This window comes from Mesoplodon mirus (genome assembly GCF_964341445.2).
Source record: "Mesoplodon mirus genome assembly, chromosome: 7".
In the NCBI taxonomy this organism is placed as follows: Eukaryota; Metazoa; Chordata; class Mammalia; order Artiodactyla; family Ziphiidae; genus Mesoplodon; species Mesoplodon mirus.
The window spans coordinates 100,064,694-100,082,504 of record NC_138983.1 but is presented as its reverse complement, the minus strand read 5'-3'; the positions used below and the strand labels follow the sequence as shown (position 1 = coordinate 100,082,504).

The window sequence follows — 17,811 nt, the reverse complement described above, 5'->3', positions numbered from 1 at the left end:
TGGAGCCTACCCGGGCTCTTTGGTGGGGTTAATGGCATACTCTGGGAGGGCTCATGCCAAGGAATACTTCCCAGAACTTCTGCTGCCAGTGTCCTTGTCCCTTGGTGAGCCACAGCTGCCCCCCGCCTCTGCAGGAGACCCACCAACACTAGCAGGTAGGTCAGGTTCAGTCTCCTATGGGGTCACTGCTCCTTCCCCTGGGTCCCAATGCACACACTACTTTGTGTGTGCCCTCCAAGAGTGGAATCGCTCTTTCCCCAAGTCCTGCCAAAGTCCTGCAATCAAATCCCACTAGCCTTCAAAGTCTGAGTCTCTAGGAATTCCTCCTCCCATTGCCGGACCCCCAGGTTGGGAAGCCCGACGTGGGGCTCAGAACCTTCACTCCAGTGGGTGGACTTCTGTGGTATAAGTGTTCTCCAGTTTGTGAGTCACCCACCCAGCAGTGATGGGATTTGATTTCATTGGGATTGCGCCCCTCCTACTGTCTCTTTGCGCCTTCTCCTTTGTCTTTGCATGTGGGGTATCTTTTTTGGTGAGTTCCAGTGTCTTCCTGTCGATGATTGTTCAGCAGTTAGTTGTGATTCCAGTGTTCTCGAAAGAGGGAGTGACAGCATGTCCTTCCACTCCGTCATGTTGAACCAAATCTGACTACGGTTTTAAGCAGAATTATGCACTGAGGCCAAAATTCATCAATTTCCAATTGCTTTTTTATCAACGTTGTTGAGATATAATTTATGTACCAGATCAGTGGCCAATTTTAAAGTAGTTCTTTAAAACTTAAGAAAAAATTTTTTTTTCTTTTGGATTTAGTTTCAGGAGGAAGGAAGTTGACTGGTAAATCCAGACATTCTGGGTGGAGAATTTTTGGTGAAATTCCCTATAAATGAACCAGCAGCTGCCTTCAGGGTTTGATAAAGGCCTCAGTGTTTGGAACACTGTGGGGTTCCTTCTCCCCATCTCCAGCTCTTTCTGGCTGGGTCCGGGTGGGTGTGAGAAGTGGTCACTGAAGCGACAGGAGTTGGGTGGAAATGCAAAGTGGGTGTGAAAGCATGAGGTGTACAAGGTGGCAGAGCTGAGCCCAAATCACATCACTGTCTCTCACTTGCTGTGCAAGCTGTAACAAGCTCCTGGGCATCGCTGAGCGTGCCTCAGTCTCCTCATCTGTAGAATGGCATGTGTCAGAAGACTGAGGTTTAAATAGCTAATGAGGGGACTTCCCTCATGGTGCAGTGTTTAAGAATCCCCCTGCCAATGCAGGGGACAAGAGTTCGAGCCCTGGTCCAGGAAGATCCCACATGCTGTGGAGAAACTATGCCCGTGGGCCACAACTACTGAACCTACACTCTAGAGTCCGTGAGCCACAGCTACTGAAGCCCTCATGCTGCAACTACTGAAGCCCACGTGCCTGGAGCCCATGGTCTGCAGCAAGAGAAGCCACTGCAATGAGAAGCCCATGCACCACAGTGAAGAGTAGACCCTGCTCACTGCAACTTGAGAAAGCCCGTGCACAGCAACGAAGACCCAATGCAGCCATAAATAAATAAATTAAATAAATAAATAAATAAATAAGCTAATGCACCCAAAGCACCTGCACCGGGGCCTGAACATGGTAGGCACTTAATCAAATCTAATATTGTTCTTACAAGGCTAGAAACTTGCCAACCCTGCACTCCCTGGAACTGCACTCCTCACCATGCTGTGCTCACTGCCCATTTCTAACTACCCGGGTGGCTCCCCCCAGGCTCTACCTGAGAGCTGTCACCCTGTGTTGTGACCGCAAGGCCCCGACCCACTTGTCTCTGAGCCCTACCTGGTTTTTCAAGCTCTGGATCTCTCTCTGTTGGGCATCGTCCTCTTCATGCAGAACCTGAAACTTGGGCGGGATCACCCTCTCCTTCTGCCTGGAGGCAGCTGTTTCCAACAGCTTCTGGCTCAGGTTGGCCAATTGGTTCTGCAGGCTTGCTATCACGGTGTCTTTGTATTTAGATTCAAGTTCAAAATCGGAGAGACGGCTGACTTCTTTTCCCAGCAGCAGAATTATTTCATCCTGGGTGGAGGCCAGATGGGAAATTTACTAGGTGTGGGTCTGGGTGTAAGGCTGAGCCCATTTAAAGAAAGACAGGAAAAATATGGTATCATTCTTTGGGAAGGTGAGGGCAGGCAGGGAGGGAAAAAGCAGACTTTCAAGGCTATCTCTGTCACTTCGAAAATCTCATAGAGACAAGAATTGGGTTAAAATGAGGTAACTGTATATAGACTCTTGTAATGGATGTCTATACCTCACAGGTACGGAAACTTTCCTTTCCCCGAGAATTAGACTTTCATATTAAGAACAACCATCCCACTTGGGAACTTTTGTTGCTAGAAAGTTTACTTAGAGTGTTTTCATTTATAATATACAGCCTAGCACACTGGGGACCTAGGAAAGGTAGTTAGGAAAACAACATTCTGTTTGACCACATTCTGCCTATAATGAGGGTTATTTGTTTTAACTTAAAACATTCTGAACTATTTGTTTTCCCTTTCCTCTCTTCTAATATTTCCTGCCTCTTTTGGCTATTCATGTATGAATTTTTTCCAGGTAACTCAATCTGGAAAGTAAATGAGACAGGAATACTGATTTATTTGCATGGGCTCATGTCAACTTTCGGCTGGAAAAACAAAATTGCTGGTAGACTGTACCCACAGGTATAATTAACCCTGTCCTCCATCTCTCCAGTGATAAAGCTCTGCAGCCAAAGAATTGGTTAGGTTTTCCAAAAAAGGAAAAAAAAATTCCCCCAAACTTCTCACCAGACGTTATCAATAAAATGTCAGAAAAACTGAAGAAGAAGAAGAAGAAAAAATTCCCCAGAGGCCTTTTCCAAAGCAGTCACGGGAGGAGGTAAATGGGCAATTTCTGGGCCAGCTCATTCCCAGGAGAGCCGTCCAGTCAGCCTCACGACCTGCTAGCTCCGTGACCTGGGGAAGGACAGGGTCTTGCTCATGAGAAAGCCTGTCTGACATTGCCAGCTGCTGCCAGGGGCCTTCCTTTGGGTCCTTGTGAAAGTTGGTGGCAAAACTTCAAGAGAGAGCATCAGACATATTCCCTACTCCTGGGCAGTTTCCCCTGTTTCACCCTGTTATGATCAGCCAGGTGCTTATTCATTTCTCATGCAACAAACATTCATCGGGCAGCAACTAAGTGCCAGGCCCCGTGCCAGTGCTGGAATATAAGAAGTTTGCAGAGGGCAGTGGACAGCTGTGGGTTCTGCTTTCCTGGTGAGGGTCCCCTTGCCCTTCTGGAGGGAGCGTTCCTCCTTCCATGGGGTCTGGGTAGGATTGTCAGTCATGTGCCCTGCTCCTTCCTGTCCCACCTCCCCATGTGCATGTGGCCCAAGCTGGTCAATCAGAGATTTCACACATCGATTACAGAGGGAGAGGATCTTGCCTTCTTTTGGATCATAAACTTTAAATATGTAGGCTTGTTTGCCTGAGTTTGTCTTTTCTGACACACAAAGCCAGCCTCATGTAGAAAGCCAGACTCTGAGGGAAACAGAGGGGAGAGGTTGGTAGTGAGGAGGTGTTCTGATGACATTATTCAAGCTCCTGGATCTAGCCATACCTGAAGCTAGTGGCCCTTTAAATTTTCCAATAAGTTGAGCTAATCGATGCTCCCCCTCAAGCTAATTTGTTTATTGTCACTTGAAGGAGTCCTGGCAAGTTAGGGTAGAAATGGCTTATAAAGAGAAAGAATTCTTTCTATTATAAATAGAAAAAATGATAAATGGCTTATAACAATTTTCTATAAATAGAAAAAATTATAGTGGTTGCACTATATTTCCGAGTTAAAATTGAGGCAGGTTGAAAAATGGCAACAAATACTTTGCAGTTTTGCCATCCAGTCTATTTCACCACCCTCTAGTCTGGGCTGGCCCCGTGACTTGCTTTAACCAACGGAATGGAGTGGAAGTGATGCTGCATGATCTCCAGGCAAGTTCTTACAGGCTGTGCAGCTTCTGCTCTGGCCCCCTGGGAACCCTGAGACCACCGTGCTGTGATGAAAAACCACATGCACAAAGGGGCGCACCAGTCCAGGCATCCTGGCTGAGGCCCTAGATGTGGGAAGGAGGCCAATGGAGACCGACCACCAAACTGGCCAAGCCAGCGGCTGACTGAGGCCGCATGAGTGAGGCCAGGGGACGCGAGCAAAGGAACCTTCCAGGTCAACCCATAGATTCTGGGGAATAATGAATTGCTGTTTGAAGCCGCTAAGTTTGGGGATGGCTTGTTACACAGCGGTAAATACAGAATCTGAGCGTGGCTTCTCGCCTTTCTGCAACATTTTTCAGAGTCTGGTCCCAGGATGCCTGGGTTGGAACCCCCTGCCTCCTGAAGGTTTGGATTTCCGTGTCTGACAAGAACCCCAGGTAGGTCTGCTCCTCACAAACTCTGAGAATTGCTGCAGGAGCAGGCCCTGGCCCTGAAGGAAAGCGAGATATTATAGACTGCTTCTTTTAGAGTAACTTTCGAGTCGTGTCTAAGTGGGGAGAAATTGACCTGGGCCCTTCCCAGGATGGCTTGAATCCACCTGTTCTGCTCGCATCCCTGCTTTAAACCTCTCTGGTTCTTTAACGAGTCTCTTGGCCCAGGCCTCCCTGACTTCAGGGCTCAATTCCTCCTGCTAGGAACGTGTTTTTGCATCACTGTTCCATCACTGAAGGTTGACCAAGTGATTACTGTGTGGGAGTTAGAAGTACCCGCTGAGAAGCTAACCAGACCTCGCTTTGAATCCTAACACTGCTCCTTGCACTGGGCAGCCGTGAACACATCACTGAACCTCTCTGAGCTTCAGTTTCCTCATCTGCAAAGTGAGGCTGATAAAATCTATTTTGAAGTTGGTGAAGATTAACGAGCTAATAAATGTCAAGTGCACAGGACATGGCCCAGCACACAGTAGGTGCTCAGTACCTTGTAGTTGTAGATGTTATTTGGGATAAAATGAGCAGTGGCCAAACCTGGCTGAATGTCTTGGGAGGAAGAGGTGGTTTCTTGGAAGTAGGAAAAAGGGACAGTCCTTGAGACACAGAGAACAAGAGGCAGTGGCAATCTCTCCATGGTCCCTCTTGCTGCTGTAGCTCTGTGCTTCCCCAAGACCCCTCACCTTATCGTGCTGGGACAGGTCCTGGTCCACAAAAATTTCTCTGTAGGGCTCTGCCCCAGGAATTTCCTCGGCCACTGATTCTTCCGACAGTTCCGCCGCGTTGGTCCACACTAACACACAAGATCAACAGAGAATGCAGAGGAGACTGTGAGTTTCCCCAAAGTCTTAAAGAATATTTTCAGATTAACCTTCACATTCATGAGACTTATGCACTGAAAGCATTACAGGAGGACTGGAAAGGGTAAGAGCTGCCTCATTTCTCTTCCCCAGCGTTAACTGCACTGATGCACTGTGGTGTGCCTCTTTCCAGACTTTTTTCTATGCCGCATAAGAGCTGATGACCTTGGGCAAGTCATTTGCTCTTTCTAAGCCTTCGTTTCCACATACATAATTCAGGATCCCTGATAGTCTCTGTTATAAAGGGCTATCTGGAGATTAAATAGAATAATGATATAGAGCAGGGGTTGGCAAACTATGGCCCTGCGGCCAAATCTGGCCTTCTGCCTATGTTTGTAAATAAAGTTTTATTGCAACACAGCCACAGTGATTCATTTACATATTATTTATGGCTGCTTTCCAGCTACAAAGGCAGAGCTGAGTAGTTGCAGCAGAGACCATGTGACCCACAAGTCCTAAAGTATTTACTATCTGGCTCTTTACAGGAAAAGTTTGCTGACCCCTCATGTAGCGCATTTAGCGCTAAACATTAGCTATATTTTTTATTGCAGTCATATCTTGTCAAAAAACAAAAATGCAGGGGCTTCCCTGGTGGCACAGTGGTTGGGAGTCTGCCTGCCGATGCAGGGGACATGGGTTCGTGCCCCAGTCCGGGAGGATCCCACATGCCGCGGAGTGGCGGGGCCTGTGAGCCATGGCTGCTGAGCCTGCGCGTCCGGAGCCTGTGCTCCGCAAAGGGAGAGGTCACGACAGTGAGAGGCCCGCGTAGCAAAAAAAAAAAAAAAAACAAAAAAAAAAAACAAAAAAAAAAAAACAAAAATGCATTTACATGACAGAGATTCTTATCCAGCTTACTTTTCAGCTAACAATATCAAAAACATCTCCCCATGTCAGTATTTGTAGCTGTACTTGGTTCTTTTCCAGGGTAGCATTGTGGTCCATTGTCCAAGTGTGCCAAACGTGTTTAACTAGGATCCACTTGATAGACATTTAAGCTTTCCTATATTTTTTCTTATTTACCCCAGTATTACAAGGCCTTTTTATATGACTTTCAGGGATTATGGCATTGTGTTTGGGGACCCCACTCTGTATCACATCAGACATCTCGCAATTCACTCACATCAACACTGAATACATTTCTTTTTATTGGTGTAGAAACGTTTGTAAAGATTTCTATAATTCTACGTGTGAGATCACTTGGGCCCAAGCGGCATAATTTAAATTTTCAAGTGACTATGGTTTCTGGACAGTCACTGCACATTCTTATCTTCTTGTGAAGTGAGAAACTGAACAAATTGTTTTCAGTGGTGATGAAACTTTAATGAGTATTAACATTAATGATGAATGAAGCATGCACTGTCATGTTTGTGGACATTCATCATTTATTCATTTTGCTTCTGTATTTTTTATTTATGCATTTTAGAGTCAAAGATCCCTGCCCCCCAGCCAGGTCTCAAACCTCTTTGTGGACCCCAGAACCTCTAGTGGACATAGCTGATGGCCTGTGGTGCCCAGAGAATGCACAGCCTTGCGTGTTGAATGAGCAGCCCTGGCCACAGTGTTTCCTGGGGCACGAGGAACAGAAGGGCCTGGAACTTCAGCAGCTGCCCATTTTCTCTCCCTCCACCTCCCCAGCTAGGTCCATGATTAGAAAACTTTTATTTGAAGCTCACTGCCCCCATCTGACTCTCTTGGATCCTGAGCAGCTAAGTCCTAACTGACTATAGCAGCAGTGCCTGATAGAGAAATAAAGGGAGCTACAGAATGCAATTTTCAATTTTCTAGTAGTCGCATTAAAAAGGTGAAAAGGAGAGATGAATTTTTTAATGATCAATTTGATTTAACCCAATACATTAAAAAGCATCATTTCAACACGTAATCGACAAAAAATATGGAGATATTTTATATTCTTTTCCTTCGAGGCATGAAGCCTTTGAAATCTGGGGTTTATTCGACACTGACTGCGCATCTCAATTTGGAAACTGAGTTTTCAGGAGGAAGATTTCATCTGTTTTCAGATTCCTCAAGAAATCGGCTCCCACTGGAGGAAGGTACTGACTGGCCTGTGTCCCCAGGGAGGGCCTCGGGGTCTGACCCTAACTGGGCCCCTGTCCAGTCTCAGCTTAGAGTTCTGGCGTCTGATGCCATCTCTAGGGGTGACTCCGGCTGCCTCTACGACCCTGTCGTGGCTGTCTTGAGGGACGCTTCCCTGCAAGATGATGGCCGGAGCGGGGACTTCATCAATCTTACAGAACAGGCTGATCGATGGGGTCCCTTTACTGGGGAAGGTGTGTTTACTCAAAGTCTTTGTGGGGCTAGAATTTGCTCTGAGACTTGCTTTCCTTACACCCAGGCAGGGAGGTGCGGGAGCAGTTACCCCTCACCTGCCCCAAACTTCTTTACCGGCTACTGTTATTTATCAAAAAGAACCTAAGGGCCATGTATGACCAAACCGGCTTAACTCTAGATGCTGGATCCTTCGGAGGTCCCAGTGGGGAGAAGCCCCAGGGAGAGTCGGGAGGGCTGGGGCGGTGGGACGGCGGATACGGGGACGCAGGCACTTTAAGAATTTTCGGGCATGAGCTGTTGGCCAAAAGGCAGGGGAGTTACTTTAATATTTTAACAACCCCCAGCTGTCCTGGTGCGCTCCAATAATCACCAGTCTGCAGCAGGGGCAGTATGTGTGCACCTTAACTGTGTCTTTCAGACATTGTAAGTTGTAAATAAAAGTTAAATAACAATCATGGTTAGGTAATAACTTAATTTTTAAATTTTAATATTTAAAATTTAAATATTAAAATTTTAAAACATTTAAATTATTAAGATTGTAAAATTTAAAATTTAAATATTAAAATATTAAATATTTTAATATTTACTGAATGTTCGCTATGCACCAGGCGCTGTGCTCAGCACTTACAGGCAGGATACGATTTCGTCTTCATAACAACCCAGTGAGATAGGCATTATTATTCCCATCTCCATTTTATACGTGAGAGATATGAGGCACAGAGACGTCAAGTCACCTGCTCAAGGACACACAGCTGGTAAGTGGTAGAGTCAAGGGATGAGCCTAAGTTTGTTGGATTCAGAGCCTATGCTTTTAACCACTATGTAGTCAATGTATTGAAGTGGGAAGATGTTTATGACATATTATTGAATTTTAAAAATCAGGTAGGGAATTCCTTGGCAGTCCAGTGATTAGGATTCTGTGCTTCCACTGCAGGGGGCACAGGTTCCATCCCTGGCTGGGGAACAAAGATCCTGCAAGCTGAGCGGCACGGCAAAAAAAAGAAAAAAAAAGGTTACCTATGTTAGGTTCATATGATCCCATTATTGGAATATATATATATATATATATATATATATATGAATCAAGATGCTATTTTAATAAGTCACTCCACATATTTTCTTTTCTCAGTAATTCTTCCCCACCTCCCATGAGCTCTTGCCATTAAGATTTGGCCTTGGAGCTGACGTTTTATTGCCTTGTGGTACAGGAAGGATGAGTATTAACTAGAACAGGGTGAGTTTTCCCCCAGGCAAAATGACGTTTTCATTTTTGACAATGTCTGGAGACATTTTTGAGAACCACAGTTAGGGGTGGTGGTGGTGGTGTTGCTACTGGTATCTCTGGTGGGTAGGAGTCAGGGATGCTGCTAAACACTCTACAGTGGACAGGACAGATCCTTCAACAAGGAGTTATGCGACCCACCTGTCACTGTGCCAAGATTGAGAAACCCTGACCTGATCTGCAGTAAATAAATCCTTGGCTTTGGGTTTTCAAATAGAATTTTTCAAGTCTAAAGCAAGGTGACAGTCTAACAGTAAACCAATTTAATTGGAAGAGCCCAGCTTTGCTAAGAGAGGAAAGAGCTTTCTCGGAACCCTTAAAAAGAGGTGTTTTCTGTCAAGAGACAGCATGGAGGACTGGAGCACAGAGTTTTCTCTAAAGCGTGGAGTAGAGAGGCCCAGACAGAAAGGAACTCCCCATGACACGGGAAGATGAAAGTCCTTTTCTGAGGATGGGGAGTGTGTCAGGGGAACGAGGGTAAACATTTGGTAACATGAGACCTGGCTGAGAGGCTGAGGAGATAGAGCCCAGGTAGATGTGAGGGAATCTAAGCCATACGACTCATCCTTCATTTCTCCAGGGGGGATGCAAGTCCTTTAGAGAAGCCCCAAGTTCAACATGGCACTGGAGAAACCGGTGATTACAGTGGAAAAATTTAAATGGCGGAGTGAAAAAAAGAAAAGAAACAGCCCATGTGCCATGTGTCCAAAGGATGCATTAAAAAAACAACCCCAAAAACCCTGTATATATGTTCATAAAACAGAACATGATCCATACAACAAAATGAATGAATCTCAGAAATACTATGCTGAGTGAAAAAAGCCTTCCACAAAGGAACATGTACTACATGGTTCTGTGTACTTGAGATTCTAGAACAGGAATATCTAATCCATGGCGGGAAGAGAATTCAGAAGAGTGGGTGCCTCTGGGGCCTGGGGCTGGGAATTGACTGGGCAGGGACACGAGGGAACTTTCTGGGGTGATGGTAATGTTCTATATCTTGATAGGAGTTTGGGTTACATAGGTGTACACGACCGCCAAAACTCAATGAGCACACTCAAGATCTACACCTTTCATGGTGTGGTAGCCAGTCTCCAAGATGGCCCCACTGATTCTTGTCTCCTGGTATTCAGACCCTTGCATCATCCTCTCCAATACTGGATGGACTTTATATTAGTTAGCTGGGGCTGCCATAACAAAACACCACAGGAGGTCTAACAAAAGAAATTCATTTTCTCACAGTTCTGGAGGCTGGAAGTCCAAGATCAAGGTGTGGGCAGGGTTAGGCCTCTCTCCTTGGCTTGCAGACGGCCACCTTCCTGCTGTGTCCTCACATGCCCTTTTCTCTGTGCACGTGCATCCCTGGCGTCTCTCTCTCTCTTCTTACAAGGACACCAGCCCTTGGATTAGGGCCCACCCAATCATCTCATTTGAACTTACTCATCTATTTCAATACACTATCTCCAAATATGGTCACATTCTGCGATATTGGGATTGAGGCCTCAGCATATGCATTTTGGGGGAATGCAATTCAGTCCGTAACAAAGCTTCTCTATGTAACCAAGGATATTGCAGAAATGACACAGTTTGATTCCTGAGGTTAGATCCTAAAAGACATTGCAGCTTCTGCCTCACTCTCTAGGACCACTTGTCTGGAGGAGCTGGCAGCTTGAGGATGCTCAAGCAACGTATGGAGAGGTGCACTTAGTGAAGAACTGAGGCCTCTTACCAAAAGCCATGGGAGTGACCCATCCTAGAGGTGGGTCCTCCAGCCCCAGACAAGCCTCCAGAGGACCACGGCCCAGCCACCACCATTACTGCAACCTGATGAAGAATCCTGAGCAAGAATCCCCCAGCTAAGCCATTCCCAACTTCCTGACTCAGAGAAACTAGGAGATAATAAATGTTTACTGTTGTTTTAGGCCATTACATCCTGCAGTAATTTGTTATGCAACAATAAGTAGCAAATACAGGTTTGGGCACCAGGAGTGGTGCAAAATTTAACAAAAACCCTACGATGTGGAGTGGTTTGGGATGGAACAGTGGCCAGAAGCTGGAGGACTTTGGCCAAGAGTCTTTGAGAAAGCCTCAATAGTCTTAGTAGAAGCCCAATGGCCTTTCAGGAGGCAGTGAGGGAAGGGTTCCAGGAAAGTGAGGAAAATGTTACTGGGGTTAAGGGATCCTTGTTAGGTGGTGGCAGGAGGTTTCCTAACACGTTGCCTGTGGTCATGAGGAAGGTAGAAAATGTTTGTGATGAGGCTGACTGGTCAAGCTAAAGAGAGTCCCAGACAGAGTCTTGGAAGGTGCTGCCTGGTTACTTCTTGCTACTTATAGTGAAATGTGAGGGGGAGAGACAGTTAAAGGAAGGGCTGTTAAACCAGGGCAATGCTCTGGGCTTGAAAATTCCCCGCCTCTCCACGTGGCAAATGAAATGTAAGAAACAGGTTCTGGGCAAAGATCAAATCAAGGGCGCTCTCAAGAAAACACAGTCTAGAGAAGAAGCTGAGGGTGTGGTTGTAAAATCCTTTGTTAAGAATACAGATCCAGGGCAGTGTCCAAGAGAACCCTTCGGTCCAAGAACTGGGCTTCTAAGAAGCTTCGGTTCTTTGTCAGTCTTTGCAGAAGCCCATGGTGGAAGGGCTTGTGTCCAAAAATATCTCTGGGCGTGGGTTTTGCCTAATAGGATGAACCCCAATAAGAAGCACTGCCAACTCAGACTGACAGAGACCCACAAAAGTCAAAGAAGCGTCTGGACCCCCAAGCTTCTACAGGCAGGAAGCAGGCTATAAAACTATGCAGCCACATCCATGGGACACCTTTCATAGGAAAGGGAGGACGACTCAGAAGGCGGAACTCAGGGACCTGGGGGCAGAGCCCAGAGCCCTGGAAAGTCATTTCTGGGCAAGAGTTGGACTGAAGCCCAATCAAGGAACTGCCGATATTTTCCCAGCTGGACTTCAGAACTGCTTTGGGCCAGGGACTCCTGTGTGTTTCCTGTTTTTCTTCTTTTGGAACAAGAGGAGTGTATGTAGCAGTGATGCTATGTCTGTCCCACCAATATGTGCTGGGTGTGTGAGGGACAGACCCTTTGTTCAGAGGTCTTCAGATTTCTGGAAGTAGTACTTGATGAGCTGAACGTAACGTACTACACCCATGAGCCCCATCTGTACCTGGACTTGATTTAGACGAGATTCTGGAATTTGAGCCGATGCTGTTACTGGGGTGAGATTTTGGGGGGCCTCGGGAGAGAGGAGGAGGAGTGTGAATCATTGAGGACCCGAGGGCAGGCTGTGGTAGCCGGCCTCCAAGATAACTGCTGAAAATCCCCGCCTCCTGGTCTTCAGGCCCGTGTGTAGTCTTCTCCCACACTGGAGGGTGACGCCCTGTGTAACCAGCAGGATATTGCAGCAATGACAGAGCATGACTTCTGAGGCTTAGTCACAAGAGATGTTGCCACTTCCATCTTGTCCTCCAGGATCACTTGCTCAGGAGGAGCAGCTGCCGTGTCATGGGAATGCTCGAGCCACTCTCTGGGGAGGCCCATGTGGTGAGGAGCTGGGGCCTCCTGCTGACAGCCATGTGAGCACGCCATCTTGGAAGTGGATCCTGCGGCCCAGGTCAAGCCTTCAGATGACTGCAGCCTTACGAGGGACCCTGAGCCACAGCCGTCCTGCTAAGCTGCTGCCAAATTCCTGACCCACAGAAACTGTATAGATGATAACACATGTTTGATTTTTGCTTTAGGCTGCTACGTTTGGGGAGAATTCGTTATGCAATCATGATAACTAATACACATTGTGTGTTCATTTTACATGAAGGAGACAAAAAATGTTGAATTCTAGTTAATGGTATATGTGCTAAAACATTTAGGGGGAGGACTACAGATGTGTGCTATTTATTTTGAAATGCATCCAAAAACTAAGATGGATTAATGCAGGACAAGAAGGGTGGGTAGACAGAAATGAAATAAAGAGTACAGCAAAGTGTTAGGGGTAGAATTAGGAGGAGAGCTGCTCTCTAAAATTCTTTTTGCTTTGCTGTATGTTTGAAAGTTTTCACATTAAAATGCTGGGGGGAAATGGCTGAGTAATTTTTTAACTTGGGTGGTAGGTACATGAGCGTTCCTTAGATGATGATGATGATGATGTAAACTGCAGAGATAACTTTCATTTGCTCCTTAGTCTGTATGCTTCAGTATAATAACTATTATTTGAATGGCTGAGGGAAGTGACTAGGTGAGTGGTCTTGAGTGAGACCAGGGAAGGGTGTGGAGGCATCGAGCGACCTGGGGACTCAGAGGAGTCTGGGGCTGGGACGCAGAAAACAGAGAATGGGACCTTCACACCAGTGGCCACAGAAGAAACCTGGGAATCATGCCAGGGACTAACTCGACCCAGCTACTCTGCCCGTAAGGCTGGAAAGGCCAAGAGGATGGTGACAGACAGGAAGTCTCCTCCCCAAATGCCATGAGGCCTTTTGGGGGGGAGGGGGGGAGAAGGAAACCCTGATGGCTGTGTGTCCCCAAAGTGACCAGGCTGTGAGTGACAGTCACTGAGATAACCAGCCTTAAATTTGACTGAAAAGCGTTAGATCAGATTAGATTGAATACATAACCTCCGGAGAAGTAATTTTCTCAATAAGCCTCAGTCTCCTCTTACCTGTAAAATGGTAATAAAATATTTAAAAACCTCCTAAGGCAAGAGGGATTTCAGTTACCAATATGTCTGTACATCTGAGTCGAAGTATATAAATTTAGATTCTGATACACATTCATATATATTCATATATACGTACAAACACACACACACACACACTCACCACAGAGGTACTGACGTGTGCAGATGGGCAGAGCACAGTCTTGGAGGAGTTTGTACCAAAAAGTCAACAGGGAGAATTCTGGTGATAAGGGTGACAGCTTATCTTTTACTGTTTTCTAACTTTCTGCTTTCCCCAATTTTTTCACAATTGATTATGTTCTACTTCAGAACCAGAGAACATAAGCAAAAGCCAGAGAAAGACAAATATCATACCATATTGCTTATATGTGGAATCTAAAAAAAGGTACAAATGAACTTATCTACAAAACAGAGATAGAGTTACAGATGTAGAAAATAAACTTATGGTTACCGGGAATGAGAGGGGGGAGGGATAAATTGGAAGAGAGGGATTGACATACACAATACTATACATAAAAGAGATAACTAAGAAGGACCTACTGGATAGCACAGGGAACTCTCCTCAATACTCTGTAATGGTCTATATGGGAAAAGAATCTAAAAAAGAGTGGATACATGTATATGTTGAACAGATTCAGTGTGCTGCATACCTGAAACTAACACAACACTGTAAATCAACTGCGCCTCAATAAAAATTTTTAAAAAAGGGGAAAGCAGAAACTGAGACCCATCCTCCTAGCAAAAGCCCCTCCCCTAAGCCGCCAAGGAAGCGCCCATGAGTACCTTGCCTGATGATGGGAACGCTGTGGGCGGCTCTCTCCACCACGAAGGAGAACATCTTCTCGCTGGCACTCACGGGCCGCCTGTGGGAGGCTGGTGGGACCATGGGGGGCTCGGGGGACCCCTGCGACCAGCTCCTCTGCACTGGCGCTGGCCAGATGCCCGGGTAGAAGGGGTTCTGTGGTGGTGAGGGTGACTGGTTCAGTTGCTGGGTGGCCCAAGGTGGCTGTGGCCTTGGCCAAGGTGCTGGGCCCCTCACCCATGGGAAGGAGACCTGCAGGGGCAGACAAGAGGGTCAGGGGAGGTTACGAGCAGCTGGGGTGGTCTTCACCTTTCTGTCCCGGCGACATAATTGCTGCCCTACATTTCGGCGTATAAGTCACTTCTCCCAGGAAGCCCTCCCAGACTCTCCCCAAATTTGGGATGGTGGTCCCCACCATGGGTCACCTTGCACACTATCGCACCACCATTTATTGGGTGCAGCCTTCGTGCCAGGCACCCAGTCAAGAGATTCACATGCATTACCTCATTTAATACCCCTGATGCTCTGTGATGAGCCCGAGGCTGAGCAAGACATAGTGACTTTCCCAGGATCACAGATTTGGCAGTGAGCGTCTGAGCTGGTACAACGCCACCTCTGAGCTCTGAGAGGCTGACAGCTTTTTGTCTACCTTGCTCAGCACCGTATCCTCAGCTCCTAGAATAAACCCTTGGCACATACACAGTAGGTCCTTAAATACTGGTTGAAAGAATGAATGAACACATCTCCGAGATTCAAGCCCAGCTCTCCAGGACACACACATCCACACTGTGTGTCTCCCTGGCACTCCCATTCCACCTGTTCCCCGAAGCTGAGAGCTCTGGGGTGGCAGGCACCCCAACTGGCTCGCACCCCAACTGGCTCATTAACCTGTGATCCTCAACATCTGCCACATCTGATTCGTGGCAGACGCTCCATAAATATCTATTGAGGGAACCTTTTTTCATCTGATCCAGCGGAAGATGTCTGTAGCTACTTTCATTAGAGAGCACATCAAAATCCATCTACACCGGGAGAAGCAAATGCTGAGAGGTGCTGACACCTGGCTTTGTGTTGGTTAATGCTGTTGTGGCCATCCCTCCCTGAGCCTAGTGGTTAAACCGTGACATCGTGAATGCTACCATTTATTGTAATTACTCACCGATTTCTCACCATAGCCCTGAAGGGGAGGAGCTCTCCTTATTCCTAGCTTACAAATGAGGCTTGGAGAGGTTAAGGACTTCACCAAGCTCAGGTGGTGGTGGAGAGGGTGGTGGGACTGGGGTTCTGGAAAGCTCTTTCCCTCTCTGTCTCTCTCTCCCTCCTCTGCCCCGCCCCCAGTCTCTTGGCAGAAAAAAACACACTTTTCAAGGAAGAAGCTAAGTTCAAAGGTTTGCCGCCTGTGGCGGTCACGTTTCTCTTTCTGCAGACTGCAGACACATAATGAGAAACAGGACAGAATGCTTCTGAAATAGGAGCACTGGCAGACAGAACTTCCTATAGCTCCAGCTGGATTGTATTCAAGAGGAAGGTTCTCCACTCACTCAGGTTCCCAAACCAGTCTTTTAGCTACAGTCTTTCCCAGCCAAGTCAAGAATCCGGTGAATTCCCCTGAAGACTTTTTTGGAGTCAGGGAGAACACTGTTCGGGAAAATCAAACTCCAATTGCCTGGCGACCCCTGCCCAGCATTTATGATGACACTGGCCCCGCTGAAACCTGTTTCAGGAACGGACTTGGCAGTGTTCCAGAACTCTGTTACCTTATGTGAAGATTCGAATTTCTCTCCACTGTGGGCACCTCGGTCTCCACCTAAGCTTTCTTCCTTTCTCTCCTTTCAGAAGCTGAGGTGTCCTGCTCCTGCCTTGCACTCACTTCTCCATCCATCCTATCCCTTCCCGTCCTCTCCTCTGGGGCTGTCTTGCCTCAATCATTCCTACAACCTTTCCTCATCGATTTAATAAAGATTTATCGAATGAAAGGGCTGAAGGTGGGAAGGGGGAAATTTGAATATGTTTTACCCCCGCCTGATAGAAAACAAATCGAGAGACCACGGGTAGTGTGGAGGAATTCCCTTTTGTGCTGGGATGCTCAGGTAGATGTGCCTCACTGCCCACTAACTGCCAGGGTGCTAAAGGGAGTGCTCATATCTCATGCCTCAAGTGGTTCACTGCTGTAGTGGACAGGCCGCAACCCACCTGGCTCTTCTGGAAATTCCAGGAATCTCCCTCCCAATCTGTTGGCCCATTGCTGTGGGTGGGGCTAAGCAATCAACCAATCACACTCCCTGGACATACTGATTGGTTCAGTGGTGGGGCAAGTGATCCAATCAGAGCCAAGGAGACCCAAGAAGACTTGGCTGGACACCAGGATCTGGAGTGACCTGGTGGGACTTCAGAATGCAGCCAGCATGAGGGAGTGGAGCCCAGACATGGAGAGAGGGAAGCTGTTTATTTATTTTTCAAATTGTGGTAAATAACCTGCAACATAAAATTTATCATCTTAGCCATTTTAAAGTATACAGTTCAGTGGTGTTAAGTATAGTCACATTTCTGTGAGATGGATCTCCAGAACTTTTTCGTCTTGCAAAACGTAAACTCTATTAACCATTAGACAACAACTCCCCATTCCCTCCGCCACCCAGCCCGTGGTGACCAACATTCTGTCTCTATGAATTGGACTACTCTAAGTACCAAGTACCTCAAATAAGTGAAATCACATGGTACTTGTCTTTTTGTGACTGGCGTATTTCACTTAGCATAATGCCCTCAAGGTTCATCCATGTTGTAACATGTCAAAATTTCCTTCTTTTTATTTTATTTTATTTTTTTTGTGATAGGTGGGCCTCTCACTGCTGTGGCCTCTGCCGTTGTGGAGCACAGGCTCCAGACACGCAGGCTCAGCGGCCATGGCTCACGGGCCCAGCCGCTCCGCAGCATGTGGGATCCTCCCGGACTGGGGCACGAACCTGTGTCCCCTGCATCGGCAGGTGGACTCTCAACCACTGCGCCACCAGGGAAGACCTTCCTTCATTTTTAAGGCTAAATAATATTCCATTTATTTATATAGTTTAGAGTGTATTTTGTTTATTCATTAAGCGTCATGGGCACTTGTGTGGTTTCTACCTCTTGGCTATTATAACTATGCTGCTGTGAACATGGTGGGGAAAATAAGGAAGCTGGTTTTGAGCCCTGCCTGGGGTGCTACCCTGAAGTGTTCCATCCCTGAGGCCGGCTAGAGCTGGTTTCTGTCGCTTGCAGCACATAGAGCCCGAACGATAGGGCCCCTAGGGGGAAGGAGCCAAAGATGTATAAACGCAGCAGAGACTCCAAGGTCTTCGGGGTTAAAAATTAAAAAAATAAAGTTTTGGTTTTTTCTTTTTCTCTGAAGCGTGTTGGTTGAGGGTAGCTTTAGTTGGATGGTTAAAGTTGGTTTTCTCTAGTTTGC

The 17,811-nt window shown here is 46.8% G+C and overlaps 1 protein-coding gene across 1 annotated transcript in view; it reads right to left on the bottom strand.

Annotated features, from left to right (window-relative positions):
• LOC309808906 (forkhead-associated domain-containing protein 1-like) overlaps positions 1–17,811 on the bottom strand; it is a gene marked incomplete at both ends in the record, with an annotated part of 77,217 nt that overhangs the window by 28,739 nt on the left and 30,667 nt on the right. The window contains 3 exons of the mRNA XM_082629476.1: positions 1,811–2,047; positions 5,144–5,253; positions 14,351–14,621. Of these exons, the coding sequence (XP_082485602.1) occupies positions 1,811–2,047; positions 5,144–5,253; positions 14,351–14,621 (618 nt within the window). The remainder of the gene's footprint in view (positions 1–1,810; positions 2,048–5,143; positions 5,254–14,350; positions 14,622–17,811) is intronic.